At 42.0% G+C, this 23104-nt stretch overlaps 1 protein-coding gene across 4 annotated transcripts in view; it reads left to right on the top strand.

The window, feature by feature from the left end:
• slit2 (slit homolog 2 (Drosophila)) overlaps positions 1 to 23104 on the top strand; it is a 455515-nt gene that overhangs the window by 309511 nt on the left and 122900 nt on the right. For 3 of the 4 annotated variants that reach the window (XM_072252963.1, XM_072252962.1, XM_072252961.1), the window contains exons 10-11: positions 11052 to 11123; positions 18200 to 18271. In XM_072252963.1, coding sequence (XP_072109064.1) covers positions 11052 to 11123; positions 18200 to 18271 — 144 coding nt within the window. The remainder of the gene's footprint in view (positions 1 to 11051; positions 11124 to 18199; positions 18272 to 23104) is intronic. The other variant, XM_072252964.1, reaches the window with a different exon arrangement.

The raw sequence follows: 23104 nt of genomic DNA, 5'->3' as shown, positions 1-23104 counted from the left end.
CTCATTATACACTGTTGAGGGCTGTGTACCCATTATACACTGTAGAGAGCTGTGTACCCACTGTGCACTGTGCAGGGCTGTGTACCCACTGTGCACTGTAAAGGTTTGTCTACCCTCTGTACACTGTAGATGTCTGTGTCATGTTGTACACTGTAGAGGGCTGTGTACCCATTATACACTGTAGAGGGCTGTGTACTCATTATACACTGTTGAGGGCTGTGTACCCATTATACACGGTAGAGGGCTGTGTACCCATTATACACTGTAGAGGGCTGTGTACTCATTGTACACTGTAGAGGGCTGTGTACTCATTATACACTGTAGAGGGCTGTGTACCCATTATACACTGTAGAGAGTTGTTTATCCATTATACACTGTAGAAAGCTGTTTATCCATTATACACTGTAGAGAGCTGTGTACCCTGTGTGCACTGTACAGGGCTATATAGCCACTGTGCACTGTAAAGGTATGTGTACCCTCTGTGCACTGTGCACGGCTGTGTACCCACTGTGCACTGTGCAGGGCTGTGTACCCACTCTGCACTGTGCAGGGCTGTATACCCACTGTGCACTGTAAAGTTTTGTGTACCCTCTGTACACTGTAGAGGGCTGTGTCCTGTTGTACACTGTAGAGGGATGTGTATGTGTTATACACTGTAGAGAGCTGTTTATCCATTATACACTGTAGAGAGCTGTGTACCCATTATACACTGTAGAAGGATGTGTTCCCATTATGCACTGTTAAGGGTTATATAGTCACTGTGAACTGTATAGGTTTCTGTACCCTCTGTACACTATAGAGGGCTGTGTCCTGTTGTACACTGTAGAGGGATGTGTACCCGTTGTACACTGTAGAGGGATGTGTCCCCGTTATACACTGTAGAGGGCCGTGTACCCATTATACACTGTAGAGGGTTGTGTACCCATTATACACTGTAGAGGGTTGTGTACCCATTATACACTGTAGAGGGTTGTGTATCCATTATACACTGTAGAGGGCCGTGTACCCATTATACACTGTAGAGGGCTGTGTACCCATTATATGTTTTAGAGGGCTGTGTACTCATTATACAATGTAGAGGGCTGTGTACCCATTATACCCAACAGATAGAGAGGCTTTGAGGAAAGAGAAACAGAATAAAGGGTGTAAAGGTAGTAAGGTAGAACGACTAAAGTGTGTGTACTTCAATGCAAGAAGCATCAGGAACAAAGGTGATGAACTGAGAGCTTGGATACATACAGGTTTCCCCCACCTTCCGAAGAAGCAATTACCATTAATTTATATGGGAAAAATTTGTGAGCGTTCACAGTCCCAAAAATAACCTACCAAATCATGCCAAATAACACATATAAACTAAAATAACAGTAACATACAGTAGAAGCAGGAATGATATGATAAATACACAGCCTATATAAAGTAGAAATACTTCTCTACAATCATTGCCTGCACTGTTCTCTGTAGCGAAAATCTCATGCAAGCGCTCTCGACAGAAACACGGCACAAGCACTGTTGGCAGAAACACGACACAAGGGCTCTCGGCAAAAACACTCTCTCCAGTAACCTTTAAGCTATGAAGCTGCCAAATCATACCAAATAACACAGCCGATATAAAGTAGAAATAATGTATGTACAGCGTAGTATCACTTACCTGAATTGGGAAGACAACACCAAGCACACTGATGATGGTGTGTTAGGCTGAGTCGTCGGAGGTTGGGGTGGTGCAGTGGTCCCCACCCTCCGGGCAGCGAACCGCTGCCGATCCACGAAGCATGCAGGGGTAAGGTGGTGGCCGGGATGCACCCAGCACATCATTAAGAAAAAAGCCAAAATAAACAAGCTAATTAATTAGGTGCCGCCCAGCACGTAATTGTCGGCCCAGATCAGAGGCTATTGCCGATTGCCGACTACTAGACAGGTATGTGGAGGAATTTAAGGTGGGGGGTTATATGGGAGGCAGGGTTTGAGGATCGGCACAACATTGTGGACCGAAGGGCCTGTACTGTGCTGTACTATTCTATGTTCTATAACTGTCAAGGGCTGTGTACCCATTATACACTGTAGAGGGATGTGTACCCATTATATAGTGCAGAGGACTATGCACTCACTGTATGCTGCTATTTGGAGAATCCAATTCTTCTTTATATGTAGATGCACCCCTCAAATATCTGCATGTACACTCTGTCCTTCTCAATACCTCTAGAGTACTCCTTTCCCCAGCCAGAATATAATTCTAAATGTTTCTCCCTCTGTGGGAAGAGGGAGACACAAAACAGGAAATTATAGGCCAGTTAGCCTCACATCTATCATTGGGAAAATGCTGGACTCCATTATTAAGGAGCTAATATTAGGACATTCAAACGGCGCTGGTGAGACCACACTCAGAGAATTACAAACACGTATAGTCTCCATGTTTAAGGATGAATATGCTAGGATGGAGACAACACAGAGATGGTTTGTTTCTAGGATTAAAGGATTGACTTATTTAAAAGAGTTTGGGTTGTTTGGGCTATTGAAGACTCAATGATGATCTTAATTATGATTATCAAGATTATGCCGGGGTGAGGGATTAACGGAATTCATGCTGAAACGATGTTTCCCCTAGTGGGAGTATCTCCGTCTGGGAGGACATAATTTCAGTATATGGGCTGATCCAGTTAAGGTGGAGTTCAGTGGGAAATTCTTCTCTCAGGTGGTGATGAATTTTCTATCCTTGACTGCTGTACTCTAGTGATCTTATGATCTTATTGAATGGTGGAGCAGATACAAGGGGCGTGTTGTGTTTTTGCATTTTTTTATATCAGTTGTCCTTTAATTCACAGATTTTTTGAACTTCAGGATTTTTTTGTAGACCAATATACTTAAAATGAATATTTTTCTACATATAACACAGGAGCATAAATGTATTTTCCAGACCCCCCAGTGAGATGAAGGAGAGTGCAGTGAATTGAGCCGCAGTGAATTTAAACTGAGCACTTAAAAATCGCCACATTGAGTATAAAAGGAGCATTAGAAACAGATTCCTGGTCCGTTTAATGGGAATGCAGGAAACAAGGCCCTAGTATGTTCAAAGGGAGCACAGAATATGGTGCTGTGTTGAATTTAAAGAGAGTGCAGGAAGCAGGACCACAGTGAATTGAAGAGGACAGTAAGAAACAGCGTTTCGTGAGCCAGGTGCCAAGTTACTGGAATTTCCAAACAATCAGAAAGGAGATTTTCTTGCAAAGAATAGGTCACCTTGAAATAATGTTCAAGATACTTTTTTCTTCCACCTGTCCCTTATATATTTCAGAAGGTCCTTTTGCCTTCCGTATTGCTTTCTATCAAGACTGATGGGCCATGGTTTTCCAACCTTTCTATATCTCTCAGGTCTCTGGACGTCCTTCTTATCTTCCTACCATGGCTTCGAGGTTTTCCTTGTGACCCATTGACAAGAACTGTTCATGAAGAAGACTGTCTTAAGCATCTTACGGCTTTAACCTGATGCTCTTAGAATCATTAAGTTAGATTTTATAAATTCATGTCTTCACTATGGAGTGCATGTTAAGAATTTAGCTGAACAAGCCAACTCCCTCCCAGAATTTCCCATCCATTAAACTCTGATAACTTCGGCACTCAAACTCCCAGTTTGTGCTCTTTCTGCAAAATGCAAAAGTATAAAATATTCCCTGTACTCTAATGATCTGGCAATATAGCTCCCTATACTACTTGTTTGGAGAATTGCTATTTGGTAATGATGGCAGATGGTTCGTGTTCTTGTTTTCTGTTCTTAATCAGCACCACTCTTGGCTGGTTCAGCAGTCAGAACAGCTCAGTGAAAGTGCCATTTACCAACCGTAGAAATAGAAATAGAAATAGAAATAGAAATGTACTTTCTTAAGCACTACCATGCAATCCTTGTCAAGTACAGGCATTGAGTCAAATCAAAAATTTGATTTTGGTAATGGTGTTGGAGACTAATGGTTAGTGAACAAGGACAGGAAAACCATTAATTCATTCTTTTAATGGTCAAATATTACTGTTCAGAGTAATTTGTAACACCTGCCTATTCTTGCTCTAATTTGCTGCCTCTATGTGGGATAGTTATTCTACAGCTAGCTGTTAAGGTGCCAATTTTTATTTGCACTGATGGAGCTAATCCCCTGCCTCATTTTGAATACACCTGGTGTTCATTTGCTTGAAATCAATACGATGAAAATTGGGTGGGTTCAGTTGTAGGTAGATCCTCCATCCATCAGATAAGACTGAATGGAGGCAGAAAGGAAGATTTGACCCAATACATTTCCTCCTTGTCTGTACGCTCATTTTGAGCCTGGGAGCTTTTAGGATCCAGGGCTACTAGAGTATCTAGGTGTATTTACACTTCTTTTCAATCTTATCAGAATTACTGTGACTGTTACTGGAGACATGTAATATGTACATATTACATATGCATGTTGAGAATATGTAGAAGTACTTCCACTACAGAAGCCAATGTAAATCCCCAGTTGCCATTTAACAGTCTGCTTTCAGTCAGCACACACATGCTTTTATAATTTATTGTGCAGAGCAGCTGACAAAATGTGAACAAGTTGTTAGTTTGTAGTATGAGATGTGCAGATGTTGATTATATCCAGGGGTAAAAATGACAAGCACCACATTTAGTTTCTATTACACATTGTTGGGTTAGCAATAGGGAAAGGTAAAAACTTAAACCTAGCACAATGGGACTTCCCAAAACGATGGCAAAATTGTTGAATTACAATTAAAAGAAGATAAAATTCAATATACTTTTGCATCTGAAAAGTGCATTAGCCTCAACTTCTTTCTGATTTACATATATTGACTACCTGGATAGTACAGAACATTTACTTTCGGAAGTGACTGTGCCGTAGTCCGAGCTTGCCTGAGAACTCTTTGTAAACAAAATTTTCCCAGAACCGAACAGGTTTTTTTTTGCAAGTGTTCTTTATTCCAATGGACTGGATTTTTTTTTTAACTGTGGGAACAGGATCATAGCAGAGGTAGCCGTGTAACTGTGGTCACTTTAGATTCCTTCAGAGTGGAATCCATTTATCACAATGTAAAATTTCAAGTGTCTGTGACATCTACCTTTTCAAGTTAATGGTATTGAAGCAATTGCAATATCTCAGATGTTTTGTTGTCACTATTCTGCCCTGCTCTGTCTACAGTAATCTACCATGTTCTCACAATTTCCGTCATCCGTAGCCCTCTCTTATATTGAACTACAGAATATCGAAATGGAATGTGGCCATTTGGTCCGACGAGTCTTTGTCAGGTCTTTGAAAAATTTGTTTGTTAGCCCCACACCCGGCTTTTCACATTATCTCTGCAGTTTTTTTCTTTTGATGTTTTATCCATTTCCCTTTAGAGTTTGTTGTTGAATCATATCCCGCCACCTTTTCAGTCTATGCATTCCAGATCATGGTGACTTGCTGTGCTGAACAAATTCTCAACATCCTCCCACAAGCTTTTTTTTTGGCAATTACTTTCAAGTTGTGCCCCCTGTCAGTGGATATAGCTTCTCTCCATCTACTCTGTCAAAACTATTGTATGCTTCCTGTTATCCACATCTCTTGTCAAGTGAGCCATTCTCACTTGTTGGGTCGTAGTAATCACACATGGAGCCTTCAGTGTAAGATGAAAATACATTTGGCATGGTCAGTCAAAATCTAAGTAGAGTATTAACAAATTAAGATGGCAAATGAAATTCTTCAGCAGAAATGAAAATAAACAATGCGAGAGTGGGTACACGTGCACTTTTACGTACAATGCAGGAGATAGTTAAAAGGCTGTGGTTATTGAGAAATAAGATGTGCAGTAAAACAAACCAAGTATAATTTCCAAAATACTGTTCTCCTGTCTATCTCTGTTAAAGTTACAAAGTAGCTTCTCTTTAATTATGTATCAATATTTACATCCAAATACAGCCAGTGAATGTTATTAATTCCTCGAGACAAATTTATTGCATTGTATCAATAGGTTACAGGGAAAATCAACATTGAAAGCAGTTTAATATTGTGCAACCCAATTTTTCAGATGAGCTGGGAGATAATTTATCTGGTCAGTTCCAGGCCAGGTTAACGCTGAATACCAGTGATTTGCTGCGTGATTAGTCCCTGTTTTGAGATTTCATGGAGGCCAAGAGGAGACGCAGAATTCTCATAGTGGAATTTGGTAGGATGAGTTGCCTCATTATCAGTAGTCAGCTCACAGCCAAGGGAAAGTTAAAGTAATGAGCTTTGCTGCCCCTGCTATCTTAATTCCATATTCTGCCACTTAGTCTCATCCATTCTCTGTACAGCAGGTGTTATATTTTCAAAAAAACAGTGTTTTGTTTCAACTAGCGGTGCCTGTACTAGGTAGCTATTTAAGACCAACCCTGGAAAACTATTTTGACGGCATAACATAGTTCATTCCAAATTTCAGACAGGCAGTGAAATCAATCAGTGGCAAATTATTAAATTTATTTACAGTGATTTACTGGATTGCAGAAAACCGGCTAATATCACTTGGGTCTAATGTTTCCCAGATGTTATGCATGATCATAGAAATTAAGTTTAAATTTGACCCATAAAAATGAACTGAATGCAGAAACTATGAAACTTCCTGTTGGCACTCTTCTCAAGGTTGGAAAAGTCCTTGGTGCAGAGCAATCTACCTAACTAGCATTTGCCGGTGGAATGCATTCTCTGTTTGCTCAGCTTACTGGAGCAATGTAGATCAGCTGGTTGAGTGGTGACAAAGCCACAACCTTTTGCTCAATATCAGAAAATCTGAAGATCTGATTGTTGACTTTGGGGAGGGAAAGGAGGATAAACATGGGAGATCAGTGGTGGAGAGAGTCAGCAGCTTTAAATTCCTGGAAGTTGTTATATTAGATTACCTAACCTGGTCATAGTATGTAGATGCAATCATACGGAAATTCTGCCAGCACCTTTACTTCCATCTATCATCAGGGACTTCTACTACCCTGGACATGCTCTGTTCTCATTGTTGCCTTCAGGAAGAAGGTACAAGAGCTTTCAGGACTTGCCCCACCAGGTTCAGAAATTGTTATTACCCCTCACCAATCAGGCTCTTGAACCAAAGGGAATAACTTCACTCAACTTCACTTGCTTCATCATTGAAATGTTCCCGCCACCCATGGACTCACTTTCAAGGACCCTTCATCTCATGTTCTGGATATTTATTTATTTACTATTATTATTGTTTCTTCTTTTCTATTTGTACAGTCCGTTGTTTGCACTCTGGCTAAGCGCTGTAATTGGGTAGTCTTTCATTGATTCTGTTATCGTTATTATTCCATAGATTTAGTGAGTATGCCCACAAGAAAATAAATCTTACGGTTGTATCTGGTGACATATGTACTTTGATAACAAATTTAAATTTACTTTGAACTTTCTTAGCAGGTTAAGAAGGTTCAACTTATCATCAAACTCCCTTTCAAACTTCTACAGATGTTCTATTGAAAGTGTCCTAACTGGTTGCCATGTTTTGGTTTGGCACTTCAGTATACAGGAACATAAGAAGCCACTGAGAATAGCAGCCTAATTGATCACACTGTCGGGGAAAGTCTGTCCATACCGAGTGGGGGGGTCATTCAGCTTTGGTCCAGCTTTTAGTGTTCAGGGCACCGAATCCCCGGTGATGGCAGCAAAACAGTGATGGTAGTGAGATCTCTGGACTGTGGCCTAGCCATAGGGAATCATTAACTCACACCAGACATAAAATGTGAACCCCTGTTCCCTGCTAGCAACAACATAAGTAGCAGTCTAAGAAAAAGACTTTAATTTCTTAAAAAAACATAGTAAACATTGGGAAAAAAAAGAGCTTGCAGACACAGCTGGCTCAACGCCACCTGGAAAGGCCCTGTGTGTTTACACTTTTATATCTGCTGTGTGGGTAGGGTTGGGATGAACCCCTGATCACAAGAGCTTTGCTGAGTACCTGTCCTCTGTTCACAAAGCCTATCACGAGCTCTCAGTTGCAAACTTTTTTCACTTCCTTTCCCATTCTCACGCCAACTTATCTGATCTCGACTACTGGGGTGAGGCTGAAAGCAAACAAGAATGAGAATCAGGTTTACTATCACTCGTTTATATGTTGCTAATAAACCTGCTGCTTCCCAGCAACAACACAGTGCAAAGGCATAAAAAGAAAATTACTAAATAAATAAATAATGCAGGAAAAGAGGAATAATGAGGTAGTGTTCATGGACCATTCAAAAATCTGATGTTGGGGAGTGGGGGAAGAAGCTGTTTTGTATTGTTGAGTGTAGGCCTTTGAGTATGGATCTTCAGGCATCGGTATCTCCATCCCCATAGTAGTGAGAAGAGAGCATGTCTCAGATCATGAGAGCCACCTCGTGAAGATGTCTTCAATGTTGGGGAGGGTTGTGTCTGTAATGGAGGAGGCTGAGTTTACAACCCTTTGCTGCCTCTTGTGATCCTGTGAATTGGAGCCCCCCTCCCAGGCTGTGATGCAGCCAGTTGGAATACACTATGCTGTGCATTTATAAAAATTTTCAAGGGTCTTTAGAGACTTATAAAATTTCCTCAAAATTCAAATGAAGTAGAGCTGGTGGTGTGCCTTCTTTGTGATGGCATCTATATTCTGGGCTCAGGATAGATCCTCTGGAATGTTAAGCTGCTCCCCCTGCCCACTGACTCCTCAATGAAGATCAGTGTGTGTTCTCCTAATTTCTCCATCCTATAATCCACAGTCAATTCCATGGTGTTGCTGATGTTGAGTGAGACACAACTGAACCAGCCGATCTTTCTCACTCCTGCTCACCTCTTCATCACCATCTGAGATTTTACCAACAACTGTAGTGTCATCTGTGTATTTATAGATGGCATCTGAGCTGTGCTTAGCCTCATGGTTAAGAGTGTAGAGAACATAGACCCGTGAGCTAAGTACGCATTCTTGGGGTGCTCCTTCGTTGATTGTCAGTGAGGAGAATATGCCATCCATCAAGAATAGCACCTTCTATTCCATCTGAGTAGTCTACAGCCAAACAGCATGAAAAATGAATAAACACGAGAAAGTCTGCAGATGCTGGAAATCCAAAGCAACCCACACAAACTTTTGGAGGAATTCAGCAGGTCAGGCAGCATCTATGGAAATGAATAGATGGTTGAAGTTTGAGACCCTTCTTCAGAGCTGAATTGGATTCTCAGTTTCAAGTAACTCATGCGCACTCTGTTCATTTCTTTTTTCATCTGATCAACCCAGGTCCTCTTGATTCATCCCCCTCCCCCCACCCCCCCGCCCGCCTTCTACCAAGTTCCTCTTTCTCCCCCAGCCAGCTCCCTATTAACCAGTTTCTTCCCCTCCCCATCTGCTAGTCATCCACACCCTCTTCCCACTTAGTGCCATTTGCCTTACTCTCCCCTCACTGCTCCCATCTGCCCAGGAATCCCTTCCTTATCTTGGTCTCGTTTAACTCATCACTTTGTTTTCTTATCAAAATCCAGGAACTGCAACTTCTTGTTGCCTCCATCAGTCCCCTCTCAGCCGTTGTTGCTGTTTCTTTCCCCCATCTGCCCATCAACTCCCCCTTACCCTTAGGGAACTACCACTTCTGCTCACTTCTGCCTCACTCCTCTCTTTTATCACTTTAGATTCATTAATCACCACAAGCTATTTTAAATTGTTGTGACATGTAAATAAGTCTAACTGAAGAGTTCCATAAATGGTCCTGCAATATGTGATTCACATTTATTAAAGAAACTGCTTGAGGCCAGCTTGCCAGCTCCTTCATTACTCCTACCCCTCACTTCCTTATATTAGCAATATCCCCTCAAATTCAGGATCTTGACGCAAAATGTCCCTTTGCTTCCACGGATGCTGCTTGACCTGCAAAGTTCCTCCAGCAATTTGGTTTTTGCTTCTCAGTTTAAGAACACGTTGACTGACAGCAAGACCTGTCTCCTTTTTTAAATGGATGCATTCCAATTTACAGTTTTGAAATTCTGTTCAACAAATGTGTGCATACCTTGTTACCTAATGTTTCTGGTGCAACTGGTCATATTTATAACAGGATGGCAATCTAAAGAGCATTGAGTTTTTGCTGTGGTTCCTGTTTTACTGAAAGCTGGCTGGTGGGTGAGGTGTGTGGGTGCATGTGTTGACAGGGAACAAATCTGCAATTGAAACAGATCAGTAACCCCAAAGTGAGAATGAGGCTTATAGGTGAAATGTTAGCTGACTACTGTTACGTTGTACTTGTTGAATTCATCTCTCTACAGCGTTGCATCATTTCATTTGACATTCTCAGGTAGCAAATAGGTTCCACTTTTACTGATACTGAAAAGTTGATTTTCGTCCATAAATCATAAAATACACAAAATCATTTTATAACCATAACTCCACAGTATTGGAATGAATGGCATCAAAAGCATGGAAGACTGTCAAGAAAATAACAATTTCTAAAAGTGAAGAGAATGCAGAAACTAGTCGTGCCATTTATAGGATTAAATTATGTCAGATTTTTTGAACTTAATATTTTGGGAGCTACCTTGTATGTAGCTTGTGTCTGTTAGTTGGATGTTCCTAACCTGAGGATAGACTGTAAAGAGTACAGCTATCAAAAAGAAAAAAAGACTGCACAGCCAGAAACCACTTAGCTGTACAAATGGAGGCTACTCAGTTTAATGATAGCCTACAAAGCAAGATTCCAGCTTTCATCATTTAAGATAGCCCAGAGTGAAATCTCACTAGGAATCATAATTCTGCACTATCCCATTCTTGAGACCATGCAGAAATAGGTTAAGTACAAAAATCACTTTAGGTGTAATACATACAACTTTGACGGTACTGAACTGTAGCTCTTGTGGCAGCATGCTTGTTAAGACATAAACTTTAGGTATGTTGTATATAAGCTTTTAAAGGACACAGATAAAGCCTACAAACATACTCAAAGATAATATAATGTATGATCATCTATTCTAGAATTAAAATATTAATATTTTCTTGAAAGCTGTAGTGTAGTGCACCTTGTTGGTGTTTCAATGAGGTGTTTTCAATAACAAATGGTCTTTTCTCCACAGACGTCTGGAACAAAACTCAATCAAGTCTATCCCCCCTGGAGCCTTCTCACCCTATAAGAGATTGCGAAGAATGTAAGTAGCAGGAAAAAAATCTTAAGATGATTGTTCAATGTGTGTCCCATAACTAAAACTAAGAACATAACAAATTGTGGGCTGTGATGGCAGGATATGGCTCAAATCAGTGAATGAGCTTTTCAGATTATAAAGCATTTTATAATGTTTCCTTCTTGAAAATGAATGATGGAACAGATGCTATCCAAAATTTCTCTACAGACCACCCAATCTTACAGCTTCTTTCTTTGTCTAAAGAATGTTGCTAATTCAGCCCCAGAATTGTTCTGTGGATGCCAATGGCCCGGCAAATACAACCCAGTCTTTATGAAGTGGAAGTTTAACCCCTCCATCCCTCTCTTCCTGCAGGATGGTGGGCTGAAAATTTCAAAAAAAAATGTAAAAACCCTCTGCACCTAAGTTCTCAGCTTCAGATGGTGTTGGGTGGGAAGGGGCTATGATAGTGAGCAATTAGTTTGTTCTCAAGGGGCAGGCCAGTAAATTAAAAAAAGATGAAATTTTCTTTGACTTTTAGTTCATTACCCCTGGGCGGTATTTCCTGTGACTTGGAAAGCACAAGTTAGTTGTTAAGTTGTTTTTGAGCACAGGTGAGGAGCCAGGAGGAGGCTGAATGCTTCACCATCACCTTCTCAGTCTGATGTCCCTGATGTTGACCTGCTAATCACAATCTCTCTATCTAATCCTTGTCAAGTATATTCACCTTAGCCTTGCATCCAGTGTGCCTCAACTTGTCAAGCAGCCTGCAGCAACACAGCCACATCCCATGTCCTACTTTCCTATCCCCATTCAGCCCTTGTCCCCACCTGTCTCTGTGGGTATATTGGAGTCATTTGTCTCAGAAGCGATAGCAGCAGATGCTACCTCAGATCTCCTAGCAGATGTTACAGATCAGAAAACCACTCCCAGTCTATTCATACTGAATCCTTCTGCATTCAATACCATCATCCCCTCAAAATTAATCAATAAGTTCCAAGACCTAGGCCTCAATACCTTCTTGTGCAATTGGATCCTCAATTTCCTCACTTGCAGACCCCAGTCAGTTTGGATAGGCAACATTGCCTCCACAATCTCCATCAGCACAGGTGCACCACGAGGCCTTGTGCTTTGCCCCCCCCCCCCGCTCTGCTTGCTTTACATGTATGACTGTGCAGCTATGCACAGCTTCAGTGGCATTTTCAAGTTTGCTGATAGAGATGGTGGAGGCCAAACCAAAGGTTGTGACGAATCAGCATATAGAAGGGAAATTGAAAATACGGTTGAGTGGTGCCACAGCAACAACCTCTCATGCAACGTTGGCAAGACCAAGGAGGTGATTATTGACTTCAGGAGAAGGAAACTCGAGGTCCATGAGCCAGTCCTCATCAGAGGATCAGAAGTGGAGAGGGTCAACAACTTTAAATTCCTTATTGTTATTTTGGAGGACGTGTCTTGGACCCAGCATGGCAGCCCCTCTACTAGTTTAGGACTTTGCAGAGATTCAGCATGACATGTAAAACTTTGACAAACTTCTATAGATGTGTAGTGGACAGTATATTGACTGGCTGCATCACACCCTGGTATGGAAACACCAATGCCCTTGAATGGAAAATCCTACAAAAAGTGATGGATATGTTCCTGTCCATCATAGGAAAAGCCCTCCCCACCATTAAGTGCATCTACATAAAACGGTGTTGCACGAAAGCAGCTTCCACCATCAGGGACCTCACTGCTGCTATCAGGAAGAACATACAGGAGCCTCAGGACTCACACCACCAGTTTCAGGAACAGTTACTACCCCTCAGCCATCAGGCTCTTGAACCAAAGGGGATAACTTCAGTCAACTTCACTTGCCCCATCATTGTAATGTTTCCGATACCATGGACTCACTTTCAAGAGTTCTTAATCTTATGTTCTTGAAATTTATTGTTTATTTATTTAGTTATTAATTATTATTTCTTTATTTTTCTGTTTACACAGTTTGTTATCTTTTGCACCCTGGTTGAACACACAATTGGTGCAGTCTCTCATTGCATCTGTTCTGGTTCTTATTCTATGGTCTTATTGAGAATGCCCGCAAGACAGTGAATCTAGGGTTGTATATGGTGACATATATGTACTTTGATAATAAAATTATTTTGAAACTTTGTAGCACAGACATTCTGCTCTGACTGATGTCAGCTACCATACTGTCTGCAAGCTCATTGCTCAGCATCTGCTTGTCCTTTAAACAAATTGCTTCAGGAAGGTAGTATAATAAGGATGTTAATGAGCAGAAAACCATCTGCGAAGAACTCGGTAAGCCAGGGAGGGAAAGGAATGGTCAATGTTTTAGGTGGTGACTGAGACGAAGGAGGGATGATAGCCAGTAAAATGTGAGGTGAGTGGGGTTGGGGTGGGAATGCAGCAAGGGCTGGAAGTAGGTAGGTGGAGTGAGAGGGACGAAGGACAGAGGGAGCCAGGACGGGAAGGTGAGTTGGAGGGATGTAGTCAGGAGACAGAGGTTGGGGTTGATAGGTGGGATCAGAGCAAAAGGGAACAAAAAGAACAGAAGGACCCAGGTATGCTGTGGAATTAAAAGGATGAGAGAACCTAAGGGATTGGTGAAAGAGAGGTGGTTGGGGGTGGGGGGGGAGGTACACAGAGAATAAGGGTTTCCAAAAGTTGGAAAGTTCGTTGTTGGGTTGCAGACTACCCAGACAGATTCTGAGGTTTTGCTCTTCAAGTTTGCATTTGGTCCCGCCTTGACCATGGAGAAAGCCAAGAACAGATACGTCAGTGTGGGAGTAGGAAGGGAAATTGAAATGACATGCAGCTGGGAGCTCAGGTTGATAGGTGTTTGGCAAAACATTTACCTAATCTGTTCTTTCTCTTGCTGATGTAGCGGAAAGCAGTAGATGCGCTTAGAGAACGTGAATCATTGTTTCACCTGAACGGGCCTTTCAGGTCTCTGGTTGGTAATGAGGGAGGGGATATAAGGTCAGGTGTTGCATTTTCTGCAATGCAGGTGTAGTGTTAAGGAGTGAGAACAGTAGGTGGGAAGGAACGAGCAAACCAGGCAGACATAGAGAAAGTGATCCCTATGGAAAGCAGAAAGGACAGGGGAGGGGAAGATGTAACTAGTGAGGTTTTATTGCAGCTGATGGAAGTGACAAGGAACAAGGTGCTGGATACAATGCCTAGTTTTATATGGTGAATGGTGAGGAACTAGGGAAAGTTCTGTTCTGTTTGAAAGGAGAGTGCATGAGAGGTGGAGACTGGCAAATGGAGAAAATACATGTGAGTGCTCCATCAACTACAAGTTGGGGTGGGGGGAGCCATGTTTCTCCTAAAAGGACATTTCAGATGTCCTGGTACGGAACACCCCATCTTGATAGCAGCTGGAGTCAGAGTATTACACAGCACAGAAACGGCCTTTGTGGTGACCAAGATATCCCATACAAACTAATCCCATTTTCCAGCATTAGGTCCATAACCTTCGAATCCTTTGTAATCCATATACTGTACCTGCCCAACTGTCTCTTAGAAGTTGTTGTACCTGCCACAACCACTTCTTCGGGCAGCTCACTCCACATAGACACTATATTTTGTATTAAAATGTCACTCCTCAAGTTTCTATTAAATCTTTACCCCCTTACCTTTAACTTATGCCCTCTAGTTCTTAGTTCCCCAAACCCAGGAGAAAGACTGAGTGCAATTCCCTGTCTGAGTCCCTTGTGACTTAATACACCTCTACAGTGGTAAATGGGGTGGAGATGGAGAAACTGACAGAAAGGGATCCTCACAAGAAGCAGGGCGGGTTGAGGTATAACTTGGGGAGTCAGTGAGTTCATAACAAATACCAATGACGGGTTTGTTTCCTGAGATGAAGATGGACTTATCCAGAAACGAGAGAAAAGTGCTGAAAAAAGGCCAGTTGAATTGGAGGAGGGGTTGGAAGTTAGTAATGAAAGTGATAAATTTGTGTGCATGAGTACAGGAAGCAGCACTTGTGCTGCAGTTAACATAGCCGAAACAGATTTGGGGAGGGGGTAGCAATGAAGTGTTGGAATAAGGACTGATCCACATAGCCATCAAAAAGACAGGTGTAGCTGGAGCTCATGTAAACACTCATGGCTGTGGTTTTGACATAGAACGTGTGAGGAGTCAAAAGAGAAGTTATTCAGGGTAATGTTAGTGAATTAGCTGCTAATTTATATCTCTCCTGAAACTTAATTCTGTTGAACTCAGGTCAACATACCACACAAAGTTGAATACTATTGCACAAAATGAAGATTTACTCCTTTCAGATAAAACAATGTCTTGCCTATTAACTAAAACATACGCTTACATCTGGAATATTCAATGAAGAATTGTTTTTGTTAGTGCTTATATACTTCTATTAATACTACCAGAGAGATTTTTTACACTTATTCAGAAGTGTCCTATTCAGTTCAGTGAACTATGATGAAAACAGTCACCTTTTATATAAAAAGTCGTTACATTTTGTTAAGCAACACACATCAAAGTTGCTGGTGAACGCAGCAGGCCAGGCAGCATCTCTAGGAAGAGGTGCAGTCGACGTTTCAGGCCCAGACCCTTCGTCAGGACTAACTGAAGGAAGAGTGAGTAAGGGATTTAAAAGTTGGAGGGGGAGGGGGAGATCCAAAATGATAGGAGAAGACAGGAGGGGGAGGGATGGAGCCAAGAGCTGGACAGGTGATTGGCAAAAGGGGATATGAGAGGATCATGGGACAGGAGGTCCGGGAAGAAAGACAAGGGGGGGGGACCCAGAGGATGGGCAAGAGGTATATTCAGAGGGACAGAGGGAGAAAAAGGAGAGTGAGAGAAAGAATGTGTGCATAAAAATGAGTAACAGATGGGGTACGAGGGGGAGGTGGGGCCTTAGCGGAAGTTAGAGAAGTCGATGTTCATGCCATCAGGTTGGAGGCTACCCAGACGGAATATAAGGTGTTGTTCCTCCAACCTGAGTGTGGCTTCATCTTTACAGTAGAGGAGGCCGTGGATAGACATATCAGAATGGAAATGGGATATGGAATTAAAATGTGTGGCTACTGGGAGATCCTGCTTTCTCTGGCGGACAGAGCTTAGATGTTCAGCAAAGCGGTCTCCCAGTCTGCGTTGGGTCTCGCCAATATATAAAAGGCCACATCGGGAGCACCGGACGCAGTATATCACCCCAGTCGACTCACAGGTGAAGTGTTGCCTCACCTGGAAGGACTGTTTGGGGCCCTGAATGGTGGTAAGGGAGGAAGTGTAAGGGCATGTGTAGCACTTGTTCCGCTTACACGGATAAGTGCCAGGAGGGAGATCAGTGGGGAGGGATGGGGGGGACGAATGGACAAGGGAGTTGTGTAGGGAGCGATCCCTGTGGAATGCAGAGAGAGTGGGGGAGGGAAAGATGTGCTTAGTGGTGGGATCCCGTTGGAGGTGGCGGAAGTTACAGAGAATAATATGTTGGACCTGGAGGCTGGTGGGGTGGTAGGTGAGGACCAGGGGAACCCTATTCCTAATGGGGTGGCGGGAGGATGGAGTGAGAGCAGATGTATGTGAAATAGGGGAGATGCGTTTAAGAGCAGAGTTGATAGTGGAGGAAGGGAAGCCCCTTTCCTTAAAAAAGGAAGACATCTCCCTCGTCCTAGAATGAAAAGCCTCATCCTGAGAGCAGATGCGGCGGAGACGGAGGAATTGCGAGAAGGGGATGGCGTTTTTGCAAGAGACAGGGTGAGAAGAGGAATAGTCCAGATAGCTGTGAGAGTCAGTAGGCTTATAGTAGACATCAGTGGATAAGCTGTCTCCAGAGACAGAGACAGAAAGATCTAGAAAGGGGAGGGAGGTGTCGGAAATGGACCAGGTAAACTTGAGGGCAGGGTGGAAGTTGGAGGCAAGGTTAATAAAGTCAACGAGTTCTGCATGCGTGCAGGAAGCAGCGCCAATGCAGTCGTCGATGTAGTGAAGGAAAAGTGGGGGACAGATACCAGAAAAGGCACGGAACATAGATTGTTCCACAAACCCAACAAAAAGGCAGGCATAGCTAGGACCCATACGGGTGCCCATAGCTACACCTTTAGTTTGGAGGAAGTGGGAGGAGCCAAAGGAGAAATTATTAAGAGTAAGGACTAATTCTGCTAGACGGAGCAGAGTGGTGGTAGAGGGGAACTGATTAGGTCTGGAATCCAAAAAAGAAGCGTAGAGCTTTGAGACCTTCCTGATGGGGGATGGAAGTATATGGGGACTGGACATCCATGGTGAAAATAAAGCGGTGGGGGCCAGGGAACTTAAAATCACCGAAAAGTTTAAGAGCGTGAGAAGTGTCACGAATATAGGTCAGAAGGGATTGAACAAGGGGTGATAAAACAGTGTCGAGGTATGCAGAAATGAGTTACATTTTGTTTTCGTTTACTCATTTTGCTATAACTCTGAAAGAGACAAGTTCTGCAAACTTTCAAAAGGGAATAGTAACGTATTTTATTTGAGAAATTGTGCCTATTCTGATTGATTCACAGCCACAGTAACGATGAGAAAGGGGCTGAGGTTGATATTATGTTTGCTTTTAAGTAATAATAGCACTTTAAGGTGCCATTGTGATTAGAAAAGAACAAAATGGAGCAATCTGACCTTATTTATCAACCAAAGGTTTTACGATTCAGTCAATAAGCACAATTTATATTTATGCATTCATTTGCGCTGACTGGGTGGTTAATGATATAAACTTTGGGTGCAACAAGTGCCAGGATTTTTGATTTGCAATCTTGTTGGAGCAGTGTACCGGAAGAGCAATGATAAAGATTCACTCCAAATTTGCAGCTTAAATTTTTATATATGATGACAAGAAGAGTTGCAGACTGTAGTTTTATTTCCCCTTCTGTACTGATGCCTGACTCTGGCCACAAGCACAATATCAGGCAGACCCATCCCATGCTGGATAGACGTCTCACATGTGAAATTGATGTAAGGTCTATTTAATACAAGGTGAAGAAATTCTTAGCTACTTGTATGAAACACTGTGAATCCATAAAGTGGATAAACAGTCGCTACTAACACCAGTGTTTTTTTGGATGAAAATCAATATTTATTAAAGATGTTGATTTTCTTTTCAGTGACTTGAGCAACAATCACATTTCTGAAATTGCACCAGATGCTTTCCAGGGATTGAGATCACTTAACTCTCTGTAAGTTACTTCAAACTTTTCTGTCTTCCCTTAGGTTGTGTATCTCCTTATGAAATGTTATTTTAACAAAAATCTTGCTAATCGTGGATTCCCAATTACTTTTCTGTTCTAAGCTATAATTTATGCTAATTACACACAGACATCATAAACAAGATTATGTACATGTTTGACAAGCTGTTAGCCAAATATGACCATTTCAGATTTAAAGTACAGTTATGTACATTCTATTTATTTTGAATTAAACTAATTTGATGCCAAATTTTGAATGCAATATAGGCCTTCAAAAATCAAAGTCAGAGTGAAAGCGTGGGAAAGCAGGCTAGCTCAGATCTCACTGCACAATTTATTGTTCCACTAGGGCATTAGAGGAGCATTTCTCATCACATATCTAAGCAAAGCTAAAGGAGGTTGCAAGCCACTAGAAATAACTTCAGCATCCTGGTGGCCACGCTGCCTTAGTCAGGCTGGTGCCTGAGGTTAGGGGGAATTTTACGCAAGCCAACATGAAAGGGAACTGGTGGCAGCCCAGCTTAGCGTGGTTTTTGGATTTGTACTGTTGATTCATTTCTCCCTCCCGTCCTCTTACAAAGGGATTAACCTCTCTCCAGGACATTACTAATGCTTCTCCCTTGTACATCGACGCTGGGGAAGCAGAATGTGTCCACTATGCAGTTCTCTGTGATAAGAACTGCCATTTGGGAAATTTTCATCTTCTATTCTGAATTTTAATGTGAAGAAACGGGCAACTGCTACTCGCCATGTTCCAGAACAAATCAGTGTGCTCAGACCTGGTTGGGTTTGTCTTACATTTGGTGTTAATATGGAGCGGGTCACTCCTTCGCCAACTGCCATGCAGAGCTGCATGAGGAAGCACTAGTGCTTTAGGCTCCTGGCATTAAAATAGAGCATTAAGAGAAGGAGACACGGAAACATTTTGCATTGAAGGAAAATTGTTAATGAACAAGCACAGAGATGGAGGCCAAGTAAGAGACGAGACAGAGAGAGCAGTGAACAGACTGAAAATAAAATGGACTGAACAGCGCCCTTTTCCAAATAAAAAATGAGGATGTCGAACAAAAGCCAATGTGCCTTTGTCCTGTTTGACAGTGTTTCAGTGCCCATTCTTTATTTTGCCCATATTGTTTAACAGTTCCTGAAGAAAAGAGTCTGGTTTGACTTCCCCCTTCATTTATTTCCTGAGAACGTGCGTAAGTACAGCAGGAATCAAGAGCTTATTGCATGGCACACCGAAGGCACAATCCCACACCCTAGCTTTGCAGTTCACCGTGTGGCATTGCCCAAAGGAATCTGAAACCATGTTGTCTGTATCGAGGCGAGTATATTAATCAAAATACTTATTTTCCAAAGTCTTTTTAAAATCTTCTCATGAAGAAGTTGGAGATTTTTCTCTTTAATGCATTGAACAATTATTGATTGGACAGCTTTTATGTTATGCACAGGCAAGGTCTTTGAGCTGCAGACCCATTTGTAAGTGGTTGGGCCTGTGTCAGGCTCCTCTGTAGCAGGTCTCATGCACACACAATTGTAAGAATAAGCCACAGCAAAAGAGAACATCTTGCTGATTACAAATCCTTTCACTTGTAAATACTGTAAAAACCAGTTCAAATAAAAAGAGCCATTCGTTATCCTTTAGAGGCTTGCTCAAGCTCCCGAGTTTGGAGGAAAACCACAGAGATTTAGTCTGTAGTGTGCTGGCAAGTTCCTTATTGCTGCGGTTTAAAAATGATTCCTTCAAGTACTTCCCATGGTAAGGTGATACACTTCCTTTCCTGCAGAGCTTTCAGAATGCATCCTAATATACCTTGCAACAGAAGCTGGCTGTGAAATGAGCCAATATCCAGTACTTCAGCCACCTTGCCATTACAGCTGAAACAAACACCTATCTTCATGGACCAAAGGCAGGAATAAAGTGTTTGACCTGTGTCAAATAAAGCCTTGGTATTTACATATTGAGAGAAAAGAATCGGCTGTTCCCTAAACAGAGTTTTATTTGCCTTGTGTCTGGGGATAGTTTCAATCCCATCAAAGAAAATCAAATTGGCCTCGCTTATGGTCCTGCTGCAACTTGAAAGGGAATTTGGAAAGGTTTGTTAACCCACATTTACGGAGCTAAAACAGATGAACTTGTAGGCTCGTGCAGATGGTCCTCGGTGGTCAGCTGGGTAAAATCATGTTCTGGGGAATATCACCTGGTACGTTGTAAGTAAGCCAGTGTGCCACTCCCTTTCTGCCTCTATCAGTATTGACTTCAACTTTACTATCCCTGGACCCTACAGGAAAAGTGGCTAACTTTTCCCCTTCACCATCCCTCTCCAGGACAACACTCCCCCAACCCCCACCAACCTGCAGACCCCCCCCCCCCCCCCCCCGAGCCTGCTTATAAATGAAGTTGAGAATGCAAGTGCCAGAAGTGGTACAGGAATGCAGCCAGACAAAGCAATGATTATGACAAATGGGGTCCCCTGTGGATCGTGTACAATACACAACTCTGCACTGCTTTCTTTTCACCACAGTACCTGGAATATTTCCAGAAAGTCGCCAAGTTTCAATGCCACACATCCCGCACTGCGATGAACCCTTTTCTGTCTGACCACCACCACTCAGCCAATGGGTCACAATGCTTTCATCACTGAGAAGGCAGACTTACTGTAGGCCATTGAGAGTCCCGTCTCAGTTTCTAATAGAGCTTTAATTCTGGAAGCTTGACAATAGACCAGATGAGCACCAATTCAAAAGACACATGGTTTTGAAACTTTAAAAAGCACAAATTATTTAGTTACCACATTTTTAAGTTATGCTTGACCTTTATTGCAACCAATTGAAAATTATTTTCATTGACGTTACTGATGGAGTCGCATTAATGAGGCAAGACTAGGGCGGATATGGTTTGCATATTGGCATTTCCTTGACCAAAGTCTCAGAGGGACTGAAAACAGCTGCTTTGATGTTCTGTGAAAGTTAATGTCATCAACACACACACAAAGCAAACTGTTAACAGCCCTGGAGACTTGGTGCTGCATTTGGTATTTGTTTTTGTTCATTATCCATTGCCTGTAATCTGTAGCTGTACTCCCAATACATAGCAGGCAAATTCTGCTCACTGCTGTTTACTTACTGAAAAAAAGGCCAGTGTTACTTTTGTATATACTGGCCCATCATCCCTGACATAGCCTCCTTTGCAAACTAGTCATAATATCACAGCTTAATCTTCAGAGACACTTGTAGCCATTTTAGACAACATTATTTTTATTGATTTGCCAAGTCTAATTTAACAAAGACACTTAACAAGGTTGTGATTAGGTTCTGGAGAATTCACAGATGACCAGATTGTAGATGGTGACAGTAGAGTAGAGCTACTAGGACTTGATGTTTCAATCCCTGTGGTAAGTTGGCACTCTCGATGTTGGCAGTGGGCTTGGAGTGGTGACGAGGAGGGAGGGTAGGTACGACATCGGGGTCATCAGGTGGGCACCCTCCTTCTTTGATGTTTCATTGATAAGCCCACAACGTCTCCAGAGGGCACAACGGTGCTACCTGGCATCCAATATACACTCTCTCAGTTCCACACCCTCCTGTCTTCATGTTGCAGTCCAGTTGGTGTCTTTCCTTTTAATCCAAATCCAATTGCTGCTTTCTTCTGCTGCATTTGACAAGGACGTGATTGCTTGTTGGAGGGAGTGACCCCTCACCCCCATCTTCTTCAATAGACTGGTCATAGATGTAGCAACGAATGATTCCTTTTCAGGACCACTTTTCCTATATGCATCAGTAAAAAATATCGATCAGTCAATGATTTCAGTAAATAGGTTACCTTTACTTTTCCAGCAACAATCCAATGAATAGGCTAAATTTAGATGGTTGTGCAACATCTTGAAGAGATTTGCATTGTACTGTGTAAAGTTGCATTTTAAATTGCTTTAGAGACTTGAGAAGCATTGTGTTTCAGACCTATTCTGGCATATGTTTTACTGACCAAAATGATGCTCAGTTCCTGTATGCGTGCATACACAAGCATCACCTACATGCAGCACATTGGGGTGCCCTTGGCTTTATAGGCTGAACAGTATGTTTTCATTTGAAGGCTGAGGCTCAACTTGTCATCAATTCATTCACTGAAACATATGAGAGGAATGGCTTTACAGTCAACCTCTGCAAAGCAGAGGTCTTCTCTTTGCTTTCCTCCACCATACAAAACCTCTCTTCAACAATTTAGAATTGCAACCGAACCCTAATTAATCTGAACCATTGCCCATAACTTATAAGGCACTTCTGGCATACCAGATAGTGATGAAATTCAGCAACCAGCCTCCTTTCTGTCTATAAATCTTCTATGCTATTAATTGAAAGAATGTGAAGTAATTGTTTTACATTTGTCTCTGCATTAAAATCAATAGATAATCTAATCTTCTGTCAGCTCCAACCTCGTGAAAGTCACTCAATCTGATTTTGTAGAGTAGACACATGGGGATTGTCACCATTTCCCTCTCCCATGCTGGGTTCCGTGAGGAGTCATGCATTGGACTGATATCTAGGAAACAACAGCAAGCATAATGTTGGGCTTCCCTGTTCATCAATATGTGGATAAGTGCAGGCACTCTTTTGTAAATCAAGGTACTTTTATCATGGAACAGAAACCGCCTTTGCACGAGATGTGTGAAACAGATTCTAAAAAATGGTACTGAAAATTCAGAAATAAAACAGATAGAATTGTTCTAAACTTGAGCTGAATTTCACAAGTAGGCATGGTTACAGTGCAAAGGTTATTAATAACAACAATAATAATATTGTGCCCTGTACAATACACAACCAGTG

The sequence above is a fragment of the Mobula birostris genome, chromosome 3, assembly GCF_030028105.1.
Source record: "Mobula birostris isolate sMobBir1 chromosome 3, sMobBir1.hap1, whole genome shotgun sequence".
In the NCBI taxonomy this organism is placed as follows: Eukaryota; Metazoa; Chordata; class Chondrichthyes; order Myliobatiformes; family Myliobatidae; genus Mobula; species Mobula birostris.
Note: the sequence above shows the minus strand (reverse complement) of the source record. Positions and strands in the feature narration are given on the sequence as shown.